Source organism: Vanacampus margaritifer, chromosome 1 (assembly GCF_051991255.1).
Source record: "Vanacampus margaritifer isolate UIUO_Vmar chromosome 1, RoL_Vmar_1.0, whole genome shotgun sequence".
In the NCBI taxonomy this organism is placed as follows: domain Eukaryota; kingdom Metazoa; phylum Chordata; class Actinopteri; order Syngnathiformes; family Syngnathidae; genus Vanacampus; species Vanacampus margaritifer.
This window is the reverse complement of record NC_135432.1, coordinates 63,088,541-63,114,355: the sequence shown is the minus strand read 5'-3', so window position 1 is coordinate 63,114,355 and position 25,815 is coordinate 63,088,541. Positions and strand designations below refer to the sequence as shown.

Below are 25,815 nucleotides of genomic sequence, written 5' to 3'. Positions count from 1 at the left end.
GAATAGTTTTTCAGCCAATACCAGATCGGTTTGCCAAAAGTAATCCGGAAGTATGCAAGAATGACTACAAAGGCTTTTTTTTTTTTATATATGTGGAATTTTCGAAATGGTCTATAGTGGTAGTAGTATGTTTTATGACTTTTTAGTTGTTTGTTTAATAAGTGCAATGTTTTTGTGAATTTCAGGTGATCCTGCAGAAGGATGTGGAGATCCAGGCCCTTCACGCGCGAGTCACTCTGGGCGGCGGTCAGGACGTCCTCTTCCTCCAGCAGCAGCTGCAGGCCTACGCCGTGGAGAGGGAGCAGGTCCTCGCCGTCCTCAACGAGAAGACCCGGGAGAACAGCCAGCTCCGCTCCGACTACCACCGCCTCATGGACATCATGGCGGGCAAAGAGGCGGCGCTGCTCAAGCTGCAGCAGGAGAACCAGCGTCTCTCCAACTCGGGCGACCCGTCGGGAAGCCAGGAGATGTTTAAGGAGACCATCCAGAATCTCTCGCGCATCATCAGGGAGAAGGACATCGAGATCGACGCGCTGACGCAGAAGTGCCAGACGCTGGTGACGGTGCTGCAATCTGCGGGCGGCGACGGCGGCGGCGGCGGGGTCAGCAGCAACCAATTCGAGGAGCTGCTGAAGGAACGCGACACGCTCAAGCAGCAGGTGAAGAAGATGGAAGAGTGGAAGCAGCAGGTGATGACCACCGTCAAGAACATGCAGCACGAGTCGGCGCAGCTTCAGGAGGAGCTGCTCAACCTGCAGGCGCAGGTGTCGGCCGACGGCGACGCCGGCTCCAAACTGTCGGTGGACTACGCCAGGCTCATCCAGAGCTACGAGCACAAGGAGCAGCGGCTGGGCAGCTTGGGCGTGGAGCTGGCCCAGGTCCAGCAGACCCTCAGCCAGCTCAGCACCACTAAGGACCTCCTGCTGGGCCGTCTCGACCCCACGACGCCCGAAAGCAAGGCGCAGTCCAGCGCGGCGGACGCTGCCAGCCAAGACCTCACATCCCTCCAAACCCGTCTGACCGAGCAGGAGAACCTGATCCGGACCCTCCAGGAGAACAATCACCGGCTCTCCTGCTCGGCCTCCTCCTCCGAGAGCGAGCAGAGGAACCACGCCGCCGAGCTCCAGCAGGTCCGAGCCAGCCTGGACGCCCTGCAGAGGTCCGTCCGCGACAAGGACCTGCTGATCAAGACCAAAGGGGACCAGCTGGCCCGGGTGAGCGAGGCGCTGCGCAACCGCGAGAGCGACAACGAGGTGCTGAAGCAGGCCGTCACCAACCTGAAGGAGCGCGCGCTCATCCTGGAGATGGACGCCAAGACGCTGAAGGAGGAGAACGAGCGGGTGGCGGCGCGCTCGCGGGAGAAGGAGTCCGAGTTCCGCGCTCTGCAGGAGACCAACATGCAAGTGTCCATGCTGCTACGCGAGCGCGAGTTTGAGCTCAGCGCCATGAGGGACAAAGCCGCCACTGTGGAGAAGATGCTCAAAGACAAAGAACAGGTCCGTTCTCCATCCACTCGCCACACTTAAAAGCTTCCTTCCACTTGCTCATGAGCTCATGCGTGTTTTGTCGTCATCTCTTTGGCGCAGGGCAAATCGGGTGAGCTCAATCAGCTCCTGAATGAAATCAAATCCATGCAGGACAAAGCAGTGGCGTTCCAGCAGGAGCGCGACCAGGTGGTGATGGCGCTCAAGCAGAAGCAAATGGAGACCACCGCGTTGCAGACGGAGGTGTGAATGTTCACTTCATTATACATCATTGTTGGAAAAAGGGAAACTTAAAAGTAAGGCCCGAACTATTAAGTCAAATCCGCTATAAAAACACTTTATAAATAGTTTTGATTAACTCTTTGACTGCCAGACGTTTTCAGAAAAGGGATGCCTGTGGGTGCCAGCCGATTTAAACATTTTTGACTGATCTTTCAGGGTCCACAGAAAATTATGTGGTTGGACTATGGAAACACACATACTACCAAATGAAAGATTGGACTCTCATCTTTCATCAGAAAAAAAAGTTTGTTTCTACCTTATTCCGTTTTTCAGTAATCAACAATAGAAAATGGTTAGTTTCACCTCTGTTTTGAAAAAAAACGTCTTTTAACGTCTTTGGTACTCCTCCATAGAATTTTACTAAACATTATTTAACGTTTTTGGCAGTCAAAGAGTTAATTGGTTCATATGGCAGGATAAAATTCCGATAACACATTAATCGGCCTGTTACCAGTGATTATATATATATATTTTTTAAAGTACAATCATTAAAATGACTTTTTTTTCTTCCCCTAATGCTTATAACAATAATTGCCTTTTTTGTTGTTGAGGGTAGAATGTTTGAATGTCATTATCTTTATCTTATGTTGTAATAATAAAAAAGAAAAAAAAAGAAAGAAGACAATATTGGCCAATTTCTAGAGCACTAAAAAAACGCAGCTACAAAATGCTGTACATAAAACAAAACACAATAATTATAGTAATAATACAACAATAATAATACAATATTAAAGTCTAAATATGGTATTTTGGTTAACATTGCGTTAGTGGAATATGAGTTAAGCAGCAAAATCCAGCCGTTTTTATCAGGATCAGAAGGCGGCCATTTTCCACTTGATGGTGCGGGAAAATGACATCACAGTTGCTCAGGTCTCGAGTAACAACCAATCACAGCTCAGCAGAAAACATGAGAGCTGTGATTGGTCGTTGCCTGAGCACTGAGCAACTGTGATGTCATTTTCAGTCGCCAGCAAGTGGCAAAATGGCCGCCCCACTAAAATGGATTAAAAACGGCTGGATTTTGCTTCATAACTCGTATTCCACAAATCTAATATTAATCAGAATTAAATGTTTGGACTAGTGAGGTCACATATATTATTGTCAAGAAATGTACCCCTTTTAAATAAATTCATAAAATAAAATGTTCTGTCCTTATCCAAACATACAAGACCTCCCTAACACATGGATTTAGTGACCGTGGGAGGTACAAGAGAACAATGAGCACAACAACAGCCGCTGAACGAGTTGTCCACGTGTCCACACAGCTGCAGCACGTGCGGGACAAAGAGCAGCGTCTCAACTTGGAGCTGGAGAGGCTGCGAAACCACCTGCTGGAGATCGAGGACTCGTACACACGGGAGGCCCTCGCCGCCGAGGACCGCGAGACCGAGTTGCGCCGGCGCGTGGCCTTGCTGGACGAGCGGCTGGCCACGTCGTCCAGCGCGGTGGAGAGCGCCAGGTCGGCATCCAACCCAACTGAGGAGACTCAAGCGGGATCTAAGGTCAAGGTTCATGTTTTCATCGTGTTTGTAGCCAGCAGGCCAGCATGCAGGTGGAGTCGCTACAGGAGCAACTGAGCGGTGTGGTTCAGCAGCGGGACGACGCCCTCCTGCAGCTCGGGACCTCCCAGGAGCAGGTCAAACAGTATGCAGTTTCCCTCTCCAACCTGCAGATGGTGCTAGAGCAGTTTCAACAAGGCAAGAGTCAATGCAGCGTCTGTGAAATTTGATATCGAGTTACTTTTACACAATGAATCAAACCAAGGAATACAATGACTAATTATACCATTTATTTATTTTACAATAATACTCATATTTAAAATGTCAAAATGTATGCAGTGGTACGTTTATGTGATAAAAATTTCCGGAAATGCATAAGGGAACATCTGAACTTGAGTTGCGGTTGAGGCACTTTAAATGGTGGCAGGTGTGCAGACTCCCGTTTAACATGAATTTGAATATGACTGATTATTTCTGAACACAGCTGCGACCTCCATTTATAAAATTAGAAGAACTCACCTGTTTATTTTTACTTACCCTCTTTATTTTTTTTATTGCACACAAAAAAATGGCATTTGTACATATGCATATATTCTTTTTTTGTTTTTTCAATGCATTTTTAATGTATTTTTCGTTTTATTGAAGGAGTCGTATTATAATATATATTATTATTATGCTGTAGTGCTATTTTTTTGTTACACGCGTCAAAGCCACAAACAAAGCAGAACTGCAGTATTGTTGGTTGCACAGATTATCATTGTATTCTGATTTCTCACACAAAATCTCTCCACTCGTGACTTTTGAGAGTTGGCAATCAAGTAACAAAAAGTGACTGTTTTGACCAAAGCATGTCTCAAAAACCGTATGTGTCACTTCAGAGGAGAAAGCCATGTACTCGGCGGAGCTGGACAAACTCAGGAAGGAGAAGCAGGAGTGGCAGAAGAAGGCGGACAAGCTCGAAGATCAAGCGTCTGCCCTTCAGGTGGTCTCATCGCTTCGCGGTTGAATTCCACCTCAACGTAAAGTGTCAGCAAATGTGTAAAAAACGATGCTCACGTTGCAGATGAACCTGGACGAGGCCAACGCTGCTCTGGATTCGGCGTCTCGCCTCACCGACCAGCTGGACTATAAGGAGGAGCAGATTGAGGAGCTGAAGCAGCAAGGTGAGGTCGTGGGCAGTTTTTAGCTTTTATGTCCGGCGTGATTAGACCAAAACAGTCTTTATTGTCCCCTCCCCATGAGGGAACATTTCCATCTTGCACACATTGGCAACCAATTTCCATCTTTTTTTTTTTTTATTTTGTAGTTGCTCCACCTCCAGACCTTAACCCCGCCCCTCTGCTGCCTTTGGCCTTCACTTCTGACAACAATAAAGTTATTTTCTTTGGGCTTAGAATAAAACAAAAGACCCAAGGACTTTTCCAACATCACTTATGATGGCCTCCTTGTGTTGGGCGCAAGTCTTTGTCTGCCTCTTTCTGTCTCTGCCAAGTGTATTTTTCATCAATCCAAATCTTTTTTATCACTCATTCTATTTTTAGGGCGAGAGAGACATTTATAATTATTAGTGCTGTCAAAGTTGAAGCGTTAACTGATTAATCACCCAAAAAATTATCGCATTGATCATGAATGAATGCAGATGAATCGCACTATTAATTTTTACCATAAATTTTCCTTTAGCGTGACAGCGGATGGCTACGTTTAAGGTAGCACAAGTTGTGTTTGAGCAATTAACGCGCATTAAAGTAAAGCATATCATAAATGTTTGCGTACCACATTCTGAATATTTGTTCATGACAAAATATTGGGGTCATTTTTTCCCCCATTTTAAATTATGCAAGTAATTAACTGATTAGAAAAAGAGGAGGATGAGCGTGTGCAGTGGATCCACCAGGACTCTTCAAATTTAGTGGGAATTTTTTTTGATAAAAGTCTTTTTTTTTTTTTTTATTAACTCTTTGACTGCCAAAAACGTTAAATAACGTTTAGTAAAATCCTATGGAGGAGTGCCAAAGACGTTAAAAGACGTTTGTTTCAAAACAGAGGTGAAACTAACCATTTTCTATTGTTGATTACTCAAAAACGGAATAAGGGAGAAACAAACTTTTTTTTCTGATGAAAGATGAGAGTCCAATCTTTCATTTGGTAGTATGTGTGTTTCCATAGTCCAAACACATAATTTTCTGTGGACCTTGAAAGATCAGTCAAAAGATCAGTCAAAATGCTTAAATCGGCTGGCACCCACGGCATCCCTTTTCTGAAAACGTCTGGCAGTCAAAGAGTTAAGCGATTAATTGTGATTAATCAAAATTCTAAAATCGGATTCATCTGATTAAAAAAATTAAAATCTCTAATAATTATATGTATTTTTATGACATATTATACTGTATTATATTTACATCGAAAAATGTAATTAGCATCTTCAGAAAACGCTGCAAATCAGAGCATTTCATTTGGGACACATTCCGGCAAGACATGTTGCTATTAAAAGTGTAAAAAATATTGCTTTCAAACTTTTTTTTATTTTTATTAAAAGCAATTATTACATTCTAAATCATAAAAAAATGCTAATAATTTAAATACTTATATCAGTACAATTATTAGATTACAAAAATTTAATTCAGTGGCGTATGTATGTCTTTACGTCATTTGATGAAATTATATGAAAATGACCCACATATACATTAATGTAGTGTTTCCTGGAGGGTTTTTTTTAATGTAGGGATTGTTGTTGTAAAAACATAGTATTGTTAAACCTGATATTTGTTTGAAAACAAATGACCCCAAGGACCTTTCCGACATCACCTCCCTGTGCCGGGGTGAAACTTTCTCCCACGCTTTTGTCTAGACTTGAACACCACATCTGATACGACTCAGTCTTGACCGCTTGTGTTTTTGTAAACCTGCTGTATGAGCTCATTTGCTTGCCCTTCTTATCTAAATGCCACTTATGGAACATGTAGAATATTATATGTGGCGTCTATGAATGCGTCGGCTAACGTGCTCCTTTGTGTTGTTTGTAGTGGCCATAAGACAAGAGATGTTGGAGGAAGCCCAGAAGAAACTGATGAACCTTTTGAACAGTACCGAGGGCAAGATTGACAAGTAGGTGACATGATTGGCAGCGGAAGAGATAGACCGATATGCTTTTTTTCAGGGGCAATACCGATACCGATTATTGGTAGTTAGGGAGGCCGATGACCGATAATTGAAGCAAAAAAAAAAAAGTTGGTATCAAAATTTTTAATAATAATAAAATCTCCAGCACTTGCCTGCTTAAATGCCTTCAAGGACATGTTTATTTAACAGCTTTGTGATTTGCAACATGTTTTTTGTCAGCTTTTGCACCAATTATAATGTGGCTACGGCACGCTAACTCCCAAATAGCCGCTAATTTGCGGGCTAACCATTCACCCACACGCTAACCCCGGCATAACTCCCAAATAGCCGCTAAAAAACGGCTATTATGCTAGCCCGCGAGCTAACCCAATAGCCGTTCATTTGCAAGCTAGCCGGTTAGCTCGCGGGCTAATAGCCGCTAATTCGCGAGCTGACAGTTAGCTCGCGGGCTAACCACTCATCCGCACGCTGACTCCCAAATAGATGCTAATTTGCGAGCTGTTAGCTTGCAGGCTAACCGTTCACCCACAGGCTAACCCCGGGATAACTCCCAAATAGCTGCCAAAAATGGCTATTAGGTTAGCCCGTGAGCTAACTGTTAGCTCGCGGGCTAATAGCTGCTAATTGCTGCTTGCTGGCTGTTAGCACAGCACGAGCAATCAATCAGATGGTGCTATGGGCAGGCCAATACTGCAGGGAGTCAACAGCGGCTGACTCGGAGCAGACGGAGGAGAAAAGCGCCCGTAGGAGCAAAAATAACAGTTTTTGATATATCGGCCATCAAAACAAAAAAAACAGGCTGATGCCGATTTATCTATCCTTAAGTGCAATTGTTGTAATCGTAATGCTGTAATGCACTAATTTCATACGTTACAAATGAAATGTAGGTCAAATGGGATCAAATGCCAACCCTCAGTCTTTATTTTTGTACATTCACTACCCACCAAGTTGGATTTTAATTTTGTGTCCCCAGGGTCCTGATGCGTAACCTGCTCCAGGGCTACTTCCACACACCCAGAAACAAGCGCATGGACGTGCTGAGGCTCATGGGTAGTGTGCTGGGCTTGAGCCGAGAGGACGTGGAAAAGGTCAGCGATTAATTGATGCCGTTTTCGCTTCAAATGAATGACGTCATTGTGGTACCTTTTGCAACCTGGAATAACTCCGCTCCTGTTGCGAGGCGCCTCGTAAACTCACAAGCACCTTGTCGTTGTGTGTGTGTGTGTGTGTGTGTTCAAACGGCCCTTTCACTAATATTCCATTAATTAACGCAATATACTGTATAGATGACTTGTTAAAAAACAACACAACAAAGTATGTTTTTTTTTGGGGGGGGGGGGGGTTGTCAATTAAAAAAAAAAAAAAAAAACATCAAATTTGATAAAATAAAGAATTGCAGGACACGTGATAAGTGATAACTTACATTGATGTTTCTGCATTTGGCACTTTATTATTATATTATATTATTAGTATGGGATTTTTTTTTAATGGGTTTTAGGTGAACTGATGAATACACACACGCGCACATGCACATGCTCACACACATACAAAAAAAAAAAAATATATACATATATATATATATATATATATGTGTGTGTGTGTATATATATATATATATATATGTATATATGTGTGTGTGTCTATGTATATATATGTATATATATTTAAAAAAAAAAGAAAGTAAAAAAAAAACTTTTTTTTTTATTTATTTTTTTTAAAAAGGAGAGCAATGATGATGTCAAATCGAATGAACAATACTGAGCTCTAGGAGAAAGAAAGAAAAAAAAAGAATTGCAGGACACTTAACAATAGTTGAAATCGCTCTATTTTTTGGGGGGGGGTTGTTGAGTATGGCTTTCATTGTGGGCGGAGCTAGGGTGTTGATGTGATGAAGTGAGGGCTACAAAATGGCGTTGAGAATTTTTTATTTATTTTTTTTAACCCGTACATTGTGAAAGTGAACTGGAATTTTAAGAGTTAAATAATGAACATGAGTGAATATTTTATGACAAGAACTGATGTTAGTTAAAAACTAAAAAAGCAAAAATCCTAAAATAAATGGCCACAAATAAGCTGAAAGGGTTATAAAATCGAACTAGGCTTGAATCTAAAAAAAAAAAGAAAGACGAAGAAAAAAGCCCTGCAGCGAGCTTGAAAAAGACATTTAGAAATGTAAATGAGTCCTTCACAAACCACAAGAAACCCCAAAAACTTCCACGAAAGGCAGGGGGGGGAGATTTTCATTCTTATCCAGAAGGTCTGGCAGCAGCCCCGAGGAACCGTTCCAACCCTCCTAAAGGGAAACAGATACGGCAAATTGGATTACGGCGCCCCCAAAGACAAAGAACATTTTTATGGCGTTGCACTTTTGTCATGGTGGGTCCCTTGCCTCTTTTTTTTATTTCTTTTTTTAACAACATTGTCCCTCCCTGCCTCGTGTTTACATCCCCTTACGGGATCGCAGCGCGCTCTAAGTGCATCCAGCTGCGAGCAAGCGTCGTCGACGACGAGGGAGGACGACAGCGCGGTGAGACCGCTTCCTCTCGCAGCGACGTGTCGAGTCAGCAAAAAAACACCCCCGGATCTAATTATGCGGACGGAGTGTGGAGGGGGGGATGGGGGGGAGGCCCATTATGTCTTCGTCAACTTGTCTGAGGCCTCTACCGCAAAATTGCCGCAGAAGATCTGACTTTTTTCAGCCATGTGTTTTTTTTACGTCAAACCTGACGAAGGAGGGATACTGTCGCTTTCACGCAGAGACACGGCGTGCCGCTAGTAGATAATTAGATGACGTCAGCATTACACACAGTTTATCGTTCAAGCGCCCTCCTTTGGAATCTGTGATGATTTTTTTTTTCCCTCCTGAGCCTGTAACAGTACAGTATCAAAACATGAGATCACAAAAGACGTATCCGTACAGATTGGGGTGGTCACTTTTTTAACAAGTAAAAAAAAAAAAAATTGACAAGTGGATGGAATGGGCATCCTTTTTCTTTTATCCCTCAATTACTTAGACTTCAATATCATTTGGTGATCTAACCCCCCAATTCCAACCCTTAATGCTGAGTGTGAAGCAAGGAGGTAAATGGGTCCCATTTTTATAGTCTTTGGTATGACCCGGCCGGGGATTGAACCCACAACCTCCCAGGCTCAGGGCAGAGTAGAGTAGGCATCTTTTGTTGAATTACAGTTATAATTCTTAAATAAAAATATACACTTTTCCTCCTGTAAACATCACTAAGCATATCATTTAAACATGTATTTAAGGCAAGTTGTAAAATGTCTGACATCCTCTTGTTTGTAAATGTAGAGGATCTATGTCAAGAAACCTTCTTTTCTTTTTTTCGACTTTTTTTCCGGAGGAGTAAAATGGCGGCCTTCGCGGCTTCAAAAGTCTTATCTTATCGGCTATTCAGTAATAGAGACAGATCAGTGCAGTGAACACACAACGCTGCATTCCGCTAGCGTAATGCTAACACGCAATGTGAACAACCTTGACAGGCTAATAAGTAGCATCGCTAGTTGTGAAGTGTTATATCCCTTTAAAAGGGGATTTAAGGCATAAATTGATGATTAATTTACAGTAAAATCGGCAAAAATCCTACCCCCAGGGGGAAAAAAAGGAACTAATTTGCCATTTTTTGCTGATTTTTCTCTGTTATATATCAGTTGCCTATAAACTTGTTTTTTTTTTTTTTTTACAAATCTCTGAATTCACTCCCTCAAAATATTTAAATGTTAAAGGTTAAGGCCATACCGCCCAGCCCGAGTTCTAACTGATTTCCAGATGTCATTTTTTTTTTGCGGTCCAGCTGCTGGAGGAGGACACGGCTCGCGGCATGACGGGCTGGGTGTCGAGCTGGCTCGGTGTCCGAGGGGCGCAGAGTGTCCTCGCCACTCCCCTGAGGCCCACCAGCGAACACAGCTTTAACTCGGTAAGAAGAAGAAGAAGAAACGACAACGCCGACACATGCTGCAGTGACTTCACCACTTATCTCATTGGGTCTGATTGTTAATGGGAGGACCTAATTTAAATAACTGACGCCCATTCAATTGCACATAAGGGGGGAAAAAAAAAAGTTGTTTTTTTTTTCGATAATATTTGTGAAAGCTGATAGACATCATTTATTGTAAATCAGGGGTGTCAAAATGAGTGTGTTCATTTTGAGTGAATTTACTTTTTTCTTTAACACGCGATTAATGACCGTCCCTTACTTGAAAGCCTGTACTGGTGAAATTCCAATCGCAATAATGATAATAAAAATAATACATTTAATAATAATGCATATACTGTATTTAGGGGTCAAATAAAATACAACTTGAAGTTGCTTCATGTTAAAGATTAGATAGCTTTTAATATGAAAAGAAAAAAAGCACTGAGCTGTCACCAACGTCTTCCAAATGCAATCATGCCATCTAGGGGCAGAAAAATGACCAACACAAATCAATATCACACTCGTTTTTTACAGTACAGTACATCTTTTTAATTTTAACTCAATTTTATTATTATGAAATTACTGTATCAATGACTAAAAGATGCAGCCATATTTCTATTAGTTTAAAGGGATACTTTACTCATTGAGCCATTTTCAGCAGTAAAAAGTTAATATTTTGTCTATAATTAATGTGATAACTTCATTATTTTTCATGAACAATTAATACCTTTAATAACAAATTTTTCCACTTGCTTTCGACTGAAGACCTGTGCCGAGGAAGTCGGTAACGACCAATCATGGCTCAGTTTGCTGACCAAACCCAGAAAACAGGTGAGCCATGATTGGTCGTTACCGACTTCCTCAGCACAGGTGATGTCATCTTCAGTCGACAGCAAGTGGAAAAATGAGATTAAAGGTATTAATTGGTCATGAAAATTTGTCAAATTAATTCTGGACAAAATGTTAACTTTTCACTGCTGAAATGAGTCAAGTAGCTTTTATGTTAACAAGAGTATGAAAAGAACAGATATAAAATGTGCGATTAATCGTGACTTAACTATTGAAGTCATGTGATTAATTCCGATTAAAAAAAATTAATTGCCTAACACCCCTATTGTAAATAATTTTGCGTCCCTCAAGAAAAATCCTCTTTTCGTGTCTCTCAGTCCTTCTCCGAGATGTTTGTCAAGTTCCTGGAGACGGAGTCGAGGCCGTCGCTTCCCGCGCCCAAGCTTCCCGTCCTGGATATCAAGCCTCTGAGCGCCCCGCCCTCCAGGAGAACGACGGCGAGCGGCAACCCCTTCCTGGCGCCGCGCTCCGCCGCCGTGCCGCTGCTGGCCGCCGGTGCCGCCATCTCCGGCGGGGCGGGCGGGCACCTGCTGATGAAGCCCATCTCGGACGCTTTGCCCAGCTTCACGCCCGTGCCCGTGTCGGCCGAGGCCAGCGGCGGCGCCGTGCTCAAGGACCTGTTGAAGCAGTGAAGTGGATGGAGACGATGTTTGTCCTATGCAGATGAATCCAAGTGCTTCCTTATGAAAATCGGAAATGCGCCAGAGCGTTTAATGCAAATGGTTCGAATGGCTAAACCCTCCCGAATGTTGGCTTCAAACCAAAATGGCCGACTTCCTGTTTGTCTTCAGGTAGGGGTGCTTCAGGCTGTGTTTGGAATCGCATTTTTCACTCTGTAGTGGTGCCTTGTGGTACAAGTGACCCGACCTACGACTTTTTCAAGATACAAGCCGTCAGTCGGCCGATTTCTTTGCTTTGGCTTGTGAGCAAAAAATGGAATACGCACTTTGACAAATATGGAACAATTGTTCCCTAATGCTTCAAGTTAAGGCTTTGCGTTGCTTATTGTCTAATTAAACATAAAGCAAACAGTATTGCACATTGTTTATTTAAAACAACCACTTTACCTTAATGTCCACTAGCTCTGGCTAAAAGTTTAATTCTTTAAATTCTATATAATTTCTGTATGTATTGTAAAGTGAACCATAGAGTGATATTTTTCTTATTTAAAAACACACTACACAAAGATTTTGTTGTTCTTCGGGGGAGAGCTGGAGCAGATTAATGGCATTTCCACTCATTTCAATGGGGAAAGATGATTTGAGATACACGTGTTTTGAGTTAAGATCAAACTCATGGAATGAATTAAACTTGTATTTCAAGGCACCACTGGATTGAGGTTTTTATGGAGTTAACTGTAAAGGTAACTTCTGATTCATTAACAATTGACATGCCTTTCCAAATTCACGTTTGTTAGGGGTAACTGGCTTATTTGAATCCACCCACTACGTGCTAACAATCTACCACAAAAGTCCAAATGTGGACTTTTGTGGTAGATTGTTAGCACATAGTGGGTAGAAAAGGGTAGAAAAAAAGCAGATTGCCTGCCAAATTTCATGTCGCTGAGGGAAACTAGCTTATTTGAATTGACCCACTACGTGACAACAATCTACCGTGAAAGGCCATATTTAGAAGTGTGGGGGGGGGGGGAAGTGTATTTTTGTGTCATTAACAGTTGACATGCTTCCCCAAAGTCACATTTGCTAAGGATAACTGACTTATTTTAAATCCACCCACTACGTGCTAACAATCTACCACAAAAGTCCACATTTGGAAGGGAGAAGAAAAAAAGCAGATTGCATCCTAAATGCCTGCCAAATTTCATGTCACTAAGGGAAACTAGCTTATTTGAATTGACCCACTACGTGACAACAATCTACTATGAAAGGCCACACTAAGAAGTGTTAAAAAAAAGTTGTTTTTGTTTCATTAACAATTGACATGCTTCCCCAAAGTCACATTTGCTAAGGATAACTGACTTATTTTAAATCCACCCACTACGTTCTAACAATCTACCACAAAAGTCCACATTTGGAAGGTAGAAAAAAGCAGATTGCATCCTAAATGCCTGCCAAATTTCATGTCACTAAGGGAAAGAAAATTATTTGTATTGACCCATTACGTGACAACAATCTACTATGAAAGGCTACACTAAGTAGTGTTAAAAAAAGAAAGTTGTTTTTGTTTCATTAACAATTGACATGTCTACCCAAATTCACGTTTGCTAAGGCTAACTGGCTTATTTGAATCCACCCACTACATGACAACAATCTACCATAAACTGTCAGAAGGGAAGAAAAGCACATTTTCCATTTTAATTCGATTTTTAAACTTTTCCCGCTGCGTCGTTTCTCAACCCAAGTGACCTTGTGAACGTCTCAATTTTCAAATTTTTTTTTTTTTTTTTTTTAACTGCTTATTTTTATGACAGTGATGTCGAGCACGCAAGTAAACGGAGTTGCCAAGCATTCTGCGGTCGCGGTGACCCGCACAGACTACACAACAACACGTGTTCAAGTAATAAAGGGCGGACGTAAACGATGCTACTATTACACAGTCGTACTTGTTTATTGGGCGGGATTGTTTTTTTTTTTTTTTCTTCTACATACTGGCACTACTTATGAAGTAGGACATCCAAGTGCCTGTTATTTTGTGCAAATAACTTGTATAATCAGGATTGTACATGCTTGATAGAAATATTTATATTTACAGACTTGTTTGTACATTTTATGTTCATGTAAATCATGGGATGTTTTTTTGTAAATTGGGAGAAACAAAAAAAATAAATCAAAGTACTTCTGCCCCCTGTTGGTGGCTTAGCTTGATGTTCGCTGAAGGCATGTGAGTGTGGGGAGGGGGGGCGTCCCTTCCTGGTCTGATGGGATCCAGCTGTGGAGTGAGGCAGGAGGCGGGGGTGTGTGTGGGGGGGGGGCAAAGCAAATTCAACATTTTCAAAAAAGTGGCGACACCAGTAGCGCCTCGGTCCACTTTGGGGGTGGCGGGGGTTGGGGGGGGGAGTTGTGTATGACATCGTGCGGGTGGGGGTCTTAGCTGATTGAGGCTGGGGGGGGTCAACGTTTTAAGGGTCGTCGACGTGAAAGGAGCTGGGGAGGAAATGAAAAACACGCTCGGTGACATACGTGGCTTCACGCTTTGCGCCAGGTCAGTATCGGATCTTTTTTTTTTTTTTTTTTTGTGGACTAACATGAAGTTTGTAGTGCGACCTAAAAGTGATCTAACTTCTCTTCTTGCAGGATGGTGGCAGCTTTGCTATTTATTTTGCTTTGTATCCCGTCAGCAGACAGCCAGGTAAGCACTTCTCTTCATATATTTCACCCCCAAAAAATCACGCCAGCCAGTTATGCGATGTTAACATGACACATTTGGTAAGAACATTTTCAAATCACTACAGCTGTAAAAGTATTTTCGTTAGTGTACTTTTCATTCATTTGAACTTACCACAAACATGATCTATAGGTATATATAGATCTACCGGTAGTGCACACACAGTTGGCGACTTTTTAAAATATCCATTTGGGAAATGTATGGAAAAAATACTGGATGTTAAGGATTATTTCTTCCGTGATAAATAGTTGTAAACATTTGCACGAAGTTAATGTGTTTTCCTGTCATTTAGTTTACTTATTAACAGAACATTTCTATTCATACTGTTAAAGGTAAAAAAAACAACTAGTTTGTCTTTAAAAAAAAAAAGGGTAACTCTTAATATTAACTATGTTATAAATAGTTAATAGATCAGTAGTAAACTGCTAATTAATATCTCATTAATGCCGTGTTAACAGTTTAAGGATTTATAATGATGATTGGAGATAGTTATAAATATCATTGATAAACTGTTAGGTAATGAGTTATAGTTAACGATTTATAACCATATGTACTAAATGAGTAATAGATCATGAACAAGCCATTAGTAAATTACTAGTGACTTGTTGAGTATCAGTTAATAGTTTATATATGTTATTGGAACATTATTCTTACGTTCCAACTATTCCTCATTAACTGTTAGTAAATAACTCATTAGTTAACAGTTTACTAATGATCTATTAACTAGTTATAACGGATAGTTAATATAAAGTGTTACTAAAAAAGGGTGACTGTAAGAAATAGAAGACAAGATGAACATTTTTAACCGTTTATGACAATTTCTCCAGTATTTTCCCCCCCAAAAAATGAATACAATTATTATACAGTAATAGATATTTTATGTGGCACTTAGTTTAAGTCTTTTATCAGCTCTTTTTACTGTGATACATTATATACAATAAAATACTGTAAGTCAGTGTTATGAAGGAGCTTCAATGTGTGAACAATTGCTTAAATGAGTTTTGTGAATGTTTTTTTTTTTTTTTTTTTTTTTTTTGCAGTTTACAGTAATAAAATTATTGCAAAAGTTATGATGGCCTGTACTGATAAGATTCTATTTGTATTGGCGACCACGCAGACGTGCACAGATGGCTTCAGATACGACCGCAGGTCACGACAGTGCATGGGTAAGTAAAGTCACCATTTAGTGTCTTGATAGACCTCCGAATGTTATGTTGCAAAATAGAATTAGCTAAATTTTTAAAACAATTCTCAAGGGTGCAATTGAGCTAAAATGGTTGCTTCAAAACAAAATGGCAGTAATGCAGTAATTACAAGAAGTAAAATGTCCAAAATCCATTTATCAGGAAGTGAGACAGCATAAGAAACTAGAAACCAAAATGCCAGGATGTAGAAATAAGTCTTCAGTCCAGAATTCCTAAAGGGTTCTAATTCTCTGCCATTTTTGTTGTTGTTGCCGAGTAAACTTCAAAAAGGATCAACACTCACGTGAATGTGTCCATCTTGCAGACATAGACGAGTGTCGGACCCTTCCCGACCCCTGCAGGGGCGACATGCGTTGCGTCAACCAGAACGGGGGCTACCTGTGCCTGCCCCGCGGCCTCTACAGCCAACCCTATGGGGCCGACCCCCCGCAGCAGCCGCAGGTGCCGCAGGTGCCGCAGGCGCAGCCCGAGCCGGCCTACCAGGGTCGCGGTGGCGGCGCCGGCGGCACATCTGGCGGCACATCCGCCGGCTCATCTGCCAGCCAACCGGACAGTTACGTGCCGGCACCTGAAGCAAGCTACCCGCAGGTGAGCTACCCGGTGCCGTGCATCCTGGGGTACACGCTGGCGGACGACGGAACCTGCAATGGTGAGTTCTTTTGTTTTGATGTTTGTGTTGTGTGCCAATTGTTTTCATTTTTTATTGTTTTGTGAGTCATTATTTTCTATCAGTTAAGCGGTTGACTGATTTTCCTGCATGGGCTCCCTCTAGTGGCATGTGAAAGAATCACTGAATACATTTTCTTACTGCGTAATATTACAGTACCGTTTTTTTCTTTTTAATCCAGCACAGTATGTTATATTTTCTTTTAATCCTTCAGAAATGCTTGTTTTTACATTTTTAAATTTTTTTTGCATGCAATGTATTTTAATTGAATTGTTTAAGTACCATTTTCTTTTCTTTATTTAAGCTGTGTTAATATTTAAATTGCATAATGTTACTGTTACAGTGGCTTGTAATATTATTAAATTTTTTGTATTTTTTTATAGATAAGGCTACAATACTTTTGGTTATGATGGTGGCACTTGGGAAAAAAACTTTTTTTTTAGGTGGTACTTAGTGTTAAAAGTTTAAGAACCACGGCTGTAGTTAAAAAAAATCAATATTTAAACAATTTTTTTTTTTTTTTAGAAAACAAACATGCATTTAAAATAAGATTTTTTTTTTTTTTTTTTATCAAAAAATGTTTCTACGCTTTTAAATTTAGATTTTGGAGAAATTACAAAATAATAAATTTCTTAAAGTGTAGTTGAATAATTTTCCATAAAGGTATTTCACAAAAAATTCTTATGTATTTAAAAAAAAAAGAAGTAGTTTTGAATAAAGAATAATTCCTTCAAATGTATATTTAAATGGTTTTGAAAATGTTTTTTTTTTTTTTATAAGATTTTTTTTTTTTTTTTAATAAAAGATTTAAAAGCCAACAATTATTTGTTTAAATGTCCTTTTTACGATGCTATTCCAACACACCTGTGCCTTAATCCAGCCCTTCATACAAACAAATTTTTTTCTGGGTTAAAAAAACTAAAAAACCTTTTCCGAGCCTGTACTTTTCCTAGCAGATGTCAACCAAAAATATTACAGTACACCTGCATTGAAATTATGCCTTGACAAGGATAATAATGCTTATTTTTTGTGCAGACCGTTTTAGGTTTCCAAAACATTACAAAGAGCTTTTTTGTATGACTGCAACAATAACAATCACATTAAAACCGTATTCGACGACTGCACTATTTTTCTGTTGTATGTCATGAAGGGCGTCCAGGTGTACCTAATGAAGTGTTCCTCAAAAGGGCGCTTTGTTTTGCGTAAAACGACGGCGTGCCAGCGGCAAACATGAAGTCATGTTGCCATATTTGTATTACGTAGAACAGGCCCGCCTTGTGTATGTGCGTAATGAGCCAATCAACAGCGACCCCGCCAGTGCGTTATGATGTAATGACGCCACTTCCAGACTTCCTGTCTGGATGCGGAACAAACGCGGCTTTGAGGGGAGCGACGGCGCAATTTTCGCGGCCGGTTTTGTGGAAGCGGACGCTGGTTATCATCAATAGAATTTCAATTGTGCTTTTGCTTTTTCTTTGGCTTTTTTGCCACTTTCAAAGTACATTTTCATCTAATGTTCATTTAACTGGTTAAAAAAAAAATGTATTAATGATGTATATATAATGGTGTATATATATATATATATAAATAAATATATATACTTTTTTTTTATCTAAAAAAAAATTGTTAAATAGAAAAGGTGTTAATATATATGTTTAAAATAATAGTTTTTTTAAAGTAGTTTGATAATAAAAACATTTAAAACTTTTTGAAGAAAATCAAGAATTATAAATAGTTCATTTTTGAAAATGAAGAATCGTAAATTGTTTTTTGTTCTAAAAAAATAATATAATAAATATATTTTTACAGTATGTAAAATGTGTTGTTTTCCCCCTGATTTTTTTGTTTGTAAAAGTAAAAAAGTTTGAAGAAAAACTGAAAATTATATTTTTTAAATCCACAGTAATAGTAAAACAATAAAATGCTCTGTTTGATCTTTTTTATTTTATGTTCACCATACATGTCGCTTGCTTTTAAAGTTAAGTGGTTGACTTATTTTTACACTAAGTCATAGTAATTTAATAAAGTGCTAATATATTAAAAAAAAAATGAATATAGTGGTTAACTTTTTTTACACTTATATGACAGTTACAAGTGTTAAAATTATACCTAAAGTAATGCCTGAATTGAAGTCCTGTTTATAAAATATATATTATATATAATAAATAAATATAATAATATATATTTCCTATGGAGGAAGTTTTTTTTTGTTTTTTTGGACTCTCAGAACCTGTCGGACTGTATGCCCCCCTGCTTCTGTACAAATGACTCAAGCATCCAATGACAAAATCTCTCACATAATTCCTCTTGAATCCCTTTTCGGCGGTCCGACTCGGTTCCCTGAAGGGGCAGCGCGGGGTCCCGCTTATCGCCGGTCCAAGCCGCCTGAGCAAACAAGAAGCCCCCGCCCTCAGCTTCCCTCCGGCCCGCTACATTTTTGTCATTGCCTCTTAAGGAAGTCGGAGGAATTCTGCGCGTAATCGCAGCGATCTGTTAATGCGGAACGAAAACAAAATAGGGGCTGATAGCTGACAGCGCCGACCTGGAATGTTCTTGAAACAAAGGCCGGAGGGTGGGGGGTGGGGGGGGGGGGACACGGCGAAGAAGGGGGCGGGGAGAGGGGCAGCTGGGACATTTCTGGGATTGCTTGGAAGAAAGAGAAACACCTCCAACAATACTACGGCTGCACTCATGCCACAGTACACTTTTTGAAAATGGAATTTTGACAAAAGCCCCTTTCACTGTCTGCATGACAATTATTATGCACAGCTCCAGTCATCTGTTGTTTTAAGTCGATCATTTAATGACATTTTTATTTTAACAATTTTTTTATTTTATATATTTTTAGGAGTTAAATAAATTTTAGGGCTGCAGCTATGGAATACTTTTCAAATCAAGTATTATTATAAAAAGCGACATGTGAGGTAAAAATATCATTTTTATCCCATTGGGGCTGCCATCTTCACGTTCTAATGTTCTGTGACTTTGAGTATGTATGGCTTAAAAGGCGGGGCCTTGCCTAGTGAGTGACATGGGTGTCAGCAAATGAAATTTTGCCTTGGCCTTTTTTTTAAATTGTAATTGAATTATTATAGTTACAGATCAATCATTGCAGCCATAATTTATTCTACCCATAATCCATCAACATCTGATGCTTAATTTTTCTGCCCTGTTGTTACTGATTATATGATTGCGAATAGCGAATATATATATATATATATATATATATATAGGATTTGTCTCAGTCTCTCTCGGTTTGTATTCTATCTATAAAACACAAAAATATACTTTTTAAAATTTATATTATTATATTTTTTAAATACGATAATGTTCACTATCACCGCTTTTCCAACATGGTGTGTCTCTTTTCGCTTTTAGAATGCAAGCCTCTCTTCAGGCAGCGAACACTGACCCCTGCTGGTCAGGGGTAGACATGGCACCCTATTATGTCATCCCTCGCTTTCTTAGTGTTTATATTATTCTGCATTTCTTGCATTGCGTAAAAATTGTGTTAATAATTTTCTCTGTTTATCTTTTTATTTTTTATTTACAATGCTTCATATTTAAAAATGTTTTTTTTGAAGTACTCTCTTGTGCAGATGCTTTAAAACTAGCAATTTAAAAAATAATAATCCTGATTGTATGATGTGAAAAAGTAGATTGTGATAAAAAAAATTTTTTAGCACCCAGCTTCAGTTGAAAGCAAATTATTTTCACACCTTGTACCAGCACTTTTTTTACTCCATCTTGTGTTTTTGTCCCATTCTTTCAGACATTGACGAATGTGAGACCAACTCCCACCACTGCAACCCCACCCAGGTGTGCATCAACACGGCGGGGGGCTACACCTGCTCCTGCACGGAAGGCTTCTGGCTCATCGGGGGCCAGTGTCAGGGTGAGTTGCGCTTCATTGGTCGGCCTACAGGTTAATCGAGTCGTGACACGCCGCGACAGTCATTTGCTGTTCAAGTGTTAATTTTTTATCGGCCACTGGCTGGTTGCGGGATAAAACCATTATTTCCGCGAAAATGGAGGTTAACTTAAAAAAAAAAACAAAAAAAAAATAAAATAAAAAAAAAACATTTTTTTTAAAAGATATTAAAATAAAATCAGCGTGTGTCCACTGTGCCCCATTACAATACCAATCAAGGGGAAACAGTGCCCTCATGTGGTCACTTTGTGTAAATGCAGATTTCTTGCCAACTAATGCTCACAATTGGATAAAAACAGATGATTAATTCGCACCATGTGTACTGTTTTGTTTGCAGATATAGACGAGTGTCGCTACGGTTACTGCCAACAGCTGTGCGCCAACGTGCCGGGCTCGTATTCCTGCTCGTGTAACACAGGCTTTGTCCTCAACCCAGACAACCGCAGCTGCCAAGGTGCGTTCGCTGACATCACGTATTTCCCCAACTCCGCCTTGTAACCACAATCTTAGCCAGCGTGTGATGTTTTATGATACATAAAAAAATTGTTTTTAAAAAACTAACGACAGGACATAAAGTCGAAGGTTGTGATGTTTCCGGAACGTCTCCAGAGAATCGCTCTTACGCAACCTTAACGACATGCAAATGCACATCATCTGTTTGGAAAGATTTCCGGAAAAAGAAGAGTTCCCGGAATTGTTGCACAAACTTTGTGTGCGCGCGTGTGTGTGTGCGTTAGATGTGGACGAGTGCGCGGACGAGCCGTGCAGTCACGGCTGCTTCAACAACCACGGCTCCTTTATGTGCAACTGCGACGAAGGGTTCGAACTGGCGGCCGATGGAACCTCATGCAATGGTAAGCCGAAACGTAGTACAAAATCAAGAATGATACTTATATTTAATACACAAGAAATGAAAGGATGGTTGAAATAGTAGAAATTAAACACATTACAAAGAATAAAAGACATAATCACTAGAAACAAGAGAGCGTATTAAGTACATGAAGTAACTAAGTTACTTTTAATGTGAAGTAACTACTTTTTCATAGTAACACTGACAAATAGCATCGGGTCAGTCTTATATAACCCTTAAGCAGATATTTGAACACAAATAGTGCTAGCACGTTGCTATTGGTCGGCTAACGCCGTGCTAGCAACAAACGAAAGGGAGTTTGAAAACGACAAACTAGCTTAGTGCTAGCTCGGATGAGTATATTTTTTTTGAAAGCTACATACACGGGTCATTTGAGTGGACGCCCGGAAGTAGTTAAAAGCAGGATGTAGGCTAATGCCTCGCTAGCTAAAACCGTTCAAGCAACGGGGACTGTTTGGCTGGCTAGCACGTTGCTATTGGTCGGCTAACGCCGTGCTAGCAACAAACGAAAGGGAATTTGAAAACGACAAACTAGCTTAGTGCTAGCTCGGATGAGTTTATATTTTTTGAAAGCTACATACACGGGTCATTTGAGCGGACGCCCGGAAGTAGTTAAAAGCAGGATGTAGGCTAATGCCTCGCTAGCTAAAACCGTTCAAGCAACGGGGACTGTTTGGCTGCAAGTTGCTATTGGTCGGCTAACGCCGTGCTAGCAACAGACGAAAGGGAGTTTGAAAACGACAAACTAGCTTAGTGCTAGCTAGGATTAGGCTAGTAGCAACGTAGACAGATTTAAAATAGGACCAAAGAGGAAAAAACCTCCTTTGTTGTGTTGTTGTTGTGGCTCGGGTACGACGCAAGATAATATTGGTTAAAGTAAGTTATTTTAAACTAAAAAGGTAATGATACACTGCTGAATGAGATATGTAAATATAGATCTATTTACCATTTGGATCAAATTAGATTTTTCCTTTGTTTGGACTGTGACGTACATTGAGCAACACTTTCTAGTCAGTTCAGTCATTTGTTTTTAATCATATGTAAAAAAAAAAAAAAGTATTTACTCTTACTACAGTATGTTACAGGGCATCCCAGCTGTGAAAGTCTTCTTTATTTTGACTTCATGACTGTATTATGCTGCCTCCTGGTGGCCAAGGCGTGCACACCAAAAATAGTCTCAACGAATTAAATACGATACACGAATTATTTAATTATTTATATTCTATTTAATTATGTTAAATGCTGTATAAGGAAAATGATTTTTAAATTTACAAATTTAATAAATACAAATTTAAATGTAGTCAATTAAAAAAGTATTGCTTTCTAATTGCATTTTTAAAAAATGAATTCACATGAAAAAAACTCACATTTTCTTATGAACTCCCCGCAGACGTGGACGAGTGCAGCTTCTCCGAGTTCCTGTGTCAGCACCGATGCGTGAACACTCCGGGCTCCTTCAACTGCATCTGCCCGGCCGGCTATTACGTCTACGAGGACGGGCGCAGCTGCGAAGGTACGATTGAAAGCCGCTTCCAAAACCAATCAAAAGCCGCTCCTGTGCACTCCCATGTTTGAACTGACCCCGAGTGGTGTTGTCGTGTGCTTGATTTTGAAGATATCAATGAGTGTGAGAGTGGTAACAACACCTGTACAACAGACCGAGTCTGTTTCAATTTCCAGGGAGGCCACACATGCCTGGCTCCTTTACAGTGTCCGCCTCCTTACGTTGAAGTGGGCGACAAGTGAGTGCGGCTTCTTAAATGTAACGCGGCGGCACTTAAGCGTCGCTCTCACGCGCTCTGCTCTCCGCTGTGCGCAGTCAGTGCATGTGCACTACGGGCAACCCTGCGTGCGGGGATCAGCCCTTCACCATCCTGTACCGACACATGGACCTGTCGTCCGGCCGCAGCGTCCCCGCGGACATCTTCCAGATGCAGGCCACCACGCGCTACCCGGGCGCCTTTTACATCTTCCAGATCAAGTCGGGCAATGAAGGTCAAGAGTTCTACATGAGGGTCAGTAAAGCTGTCACACGTCATTTGCGAGGTTTTTCTCGCCGCAGCAGATTTTCATGCCCTGCAGTGAGGAAAACTACCAGCAGGTGGTGCTAAGACCACTCACTCGCTCACTGTATTTCAAATATTCCTCCTACTTTTTTGATGAGCGTCTCCTTCCACGTTATTCATCCGATTCATATTATTCTATCTACCAAAAATTTACACCATTCAAGGTATTATTTTTTCTCATTCCAAAAATTCACAGTTTTTCCACAATTACACATTTTTCATCCAAAAAGGCCAGATTCTTTCCCAATGGCGCATTCATCATAACGGATTCACACTGTTCTCATTCAAACTATTGTATTTTTAGCTCATTCAATTTTCACCTTGAGAACAATTTGCAACATTCCCGAAATTCCAACATTACAAAAGGTCCAGATTTTTTGGCCAACATCTTGCACCTTTTTTTCCTAATATCATTCCATATTATTCAAAATCATTCCACATTTTTCACCAACATATTGCTCATTTTCCCTTGTTCATTACACAAAATTTCATACTATTCCAAATCATTCCACTTTTTTCACCAATATATCGCACATTTTTCACCAATATCATTCCACATTTTTTACTAATATATTGCACATTTTCACCTATTATTCCACATTTTTTGCCAACATTTTCCCCTTGTTCATTCCACATCATTTCATATTATTCCAAATCCTTCCACTTTTTTTCACCAATATAATACAAATTTTTCACCAAAATCATTCCACATTTTTTACCACCATATTGCTTATTTTTCCCCCAATATCATTCCACATCATTTCATATTATTCAATATCATTCTATATTTTCACCAATATATTGCTATTTTTCACCAATATATTCCATATTTTTCAACAATATATTGCACATTTTTCACCAATATCATTCCACATTTTTCACTAATATATTGCACATTTTCACCTATCATTCCAAATTTTTCACCAACATATTTCCCCGTGTTCATTCCACATAATTCCAAATCATTCCACTTTTTTCACCAATATATTGCACGTTTTTCACCAAAATCATTCCACATCATTTCATATTATTCAATATCATTCCATATTTTCAACAATATATTGCACATTTTTCACCAATATTATTCCACACATTCCACATTTTTCACCAACATATTGCTTATTTTCCCCCTGTTCATTCCATATTATTCAATAACATTCTACATTTTTCACCAATATCATTTCACATTTTTCACCAACATGTATATATTTTACCAATATCATTCCGCATCATTCCTGCACTTTACAGATTTTTCACCAACACCTTTCCATATCATTCCATTTATTCAGCATCGTTCCATTTTCGTCATTATCATTCATCGATATCATTCCGCATCATTCCATATTATTCAAAATCATTCCACATTTTTCACCAGCATATTGCTCATTTTCCCTTGTTCATTCCACATATTTTCGTACTATTCCAAATCATTCCACTTTTTTCACCAATATATTGCACGTTTTTCACCAAAATCATTCCAATTTGTTACCAACATATTGCTTATTTTCCCCCAATATCATTCCACATAATTCCATATTATTCAATATCATTCCATATTTTCAACAATATATTGCACATTTTTCACCAATATATTGCACATATTCACCTATCATTCCACATTTTTCACCAACATATTGCTTATTTTCCCCCTGTTCATTCCATATTATTCAATAACATTCTACATTTTTCACCAATATCATTCCACATTTTTCACCAACATGTATATATTTTACTAATATCATTCCGCATCATTCCTTCACTTTACACCTTTCCATATCACTCAATTTATTCAGCATCATTCCATTTTTGTCATTATCATTCGTCGATATCATTCCGCATCGTTTCATATTATTCAATATCATTCCCTATTTTTCAACAATATATTGCACATTTTTTCACAATATATTGCACATATTTCGGCAATATCATTCCGCATCATTCCAAATCTTCCAATGCCATACCATATCATTCAAAATCATTCCACGTTTACAGGTATGTATTTTTTCCATTTAGAATGTCAGCATTCACACTCAACTGAAATTGCAAATGTCTCACTATAAAATGCATGTGATGCTTTATGTTTGTGTTTTTAACACATATTTTCATCTTCTTCATTAGCAAACTAGCAACATGAGTGCCACGCTTGTGCTGTCACGGCCCATCAAGGGTCCCAGAGAGGTGATCCTGGACCTGGAGATGGTGACGGTCAACAACGTCATCAACTTCCGCGGCAGCTCAATCATCCGGCTGACCATCTTCGTGTCGGAGCACCCCTTCTGACGCGCCGTCGCGGTCGGGAACGAGCCCGACGGAACGCACCCCGCCTCGCCTTAATGGACTCTTAAGGCGGCAAGATGGACGCTATAGCGGGATGCGTCCGGTGTACAATTTCTGCCATCCTTTTCTTAGAAGCACCGCAAATGTTGTATTCTCAGCACAAACGCCGCTGTATCTTTTTTTTTCCCCTTCAGATCAGCTGTGAACAAGACTTTTATTGTGTTTCATCAAATATGAATTATTGATTACAATAAACGTCTGTATGAGCAGGCCACTGAAGCCAC

General features: G+C 39.9%; 2 protein-coding genes across 4 annotated transcripts in view; both read left to right on the top strand.

Annotated features, from left to right (window-relative positions):
- trip11 (thyroid hormone receptor interactor 11) overlaps window positions 1–13,970 on the top strand; it is a 23,322-nt gene extending 9,352 nt beyond the window's left edge. The window contains exons 11-20 of the mRNA XM_077559998.1: window positions 186–1,496; window positions 1,587–1,727; window positions 3,032–3,225; window positions 3,300–3,463; window positions 4,144–4,247; window positions 4,329–4,428; window positions 6,289–6,370; window positions 7,359–7,473; window positions 10,198–10,320; window positions 11,487–13,970. Coding sequence (XP_077416124.1) covers window positions 186–1,496; window positions 1,587–1,727; window positions 3,032–3,225; window positions 3,300–3,463; window positions 4,144–4,247; window positions 4,329–4,428; window positions 6,289–6,370; window positions 7,359–7,473; window positions 10,198–10,320; window positions 11,487–11,801 — 2,649 coding nt within the window. The 3' untranslated portion in view covers window positions 11,802–13,970. The remainder of the gene's footprint in view (window positions 1–185; window positions 1,497–1,586; window positions 1,728–3,031; window positions 3,226–3,299; window positions 3,464–4,143; window positions 4,248–4,328; window positions 4,429–6,288; window positions 6,371–7,358; window positions 7,474–10,197; window positions 10,321–11,486) is intronic.
- On the top strand, window positions 11,818–25,815 carry fbln5 (fibulin 5). Of its 3 annotated transcripts, none has more exons than XM_077560002.1 (11): window positions 11,818–11,960; window positions 14,424–14,478; window positions 15,632–15,680; window positions 16,024–16,368; window positions 20,159–20,281; window positions 20,655–20,771; window positions 21,055–21,171; window positions 22,579–22,701; window positions 22,804–22,930; window positions 23,008–23,203; window positions 25,373–25,815. In XM_077560002.1, exons 1-11 carry the CDS (start codon window positions 11,935–11,937, stop codon window positions 25,532–25,534), a joined length of 1,440 nt encoding a protein of 479 aa, XP_077416128.1. In that variant the 5' UTR covers window positions 11,818–11,934; the 3' UTR covers window positions 25,535–25,815. The 3 variants fall into 3 exon arrangements, with proteins under 3 accessions (XP_077416128.1, XP_077416126.1, XP_077416125.1); XM_077560000.1 differs by lacking the exon at window positions 11,818–11,960 and adding an exon at window positions 14,260–14,331; XM_077559999.1 differs by lacking the exons at window positions 11,818–11,960; window positions 14,424–14,478 and having other exon boundaries at window positions 14,502–15,680.

What these genes read in the sequence shown, in the direction of transcription:
- fbln5 (XM_077559999.1), top strand. Translation starts at nt 15,509, where the DNA reads ATGAGTTTTGTGAATGTTTTTTTTTTTTTTTTTTTTTTTTTTGCAGTT. An exon ending in CGATGGAACCTCATGCAATG is followed by an intron (nt 21,172 to 22,578) that starts GTAAGCCGAAAC and finishes AACTCCCCGCAG; the next exon opens with ACGTGGACGAGTGCAGCTTC. An exon ending in TACGTTGAAGTGGGCGACAA is followed by an intron (nt 22,931 to 23,007) that starts GTGAGTGCGGCT and finishes CGCTGTGCGCAG; the next exon opens with TCAGTGCATGTGCACTACGG.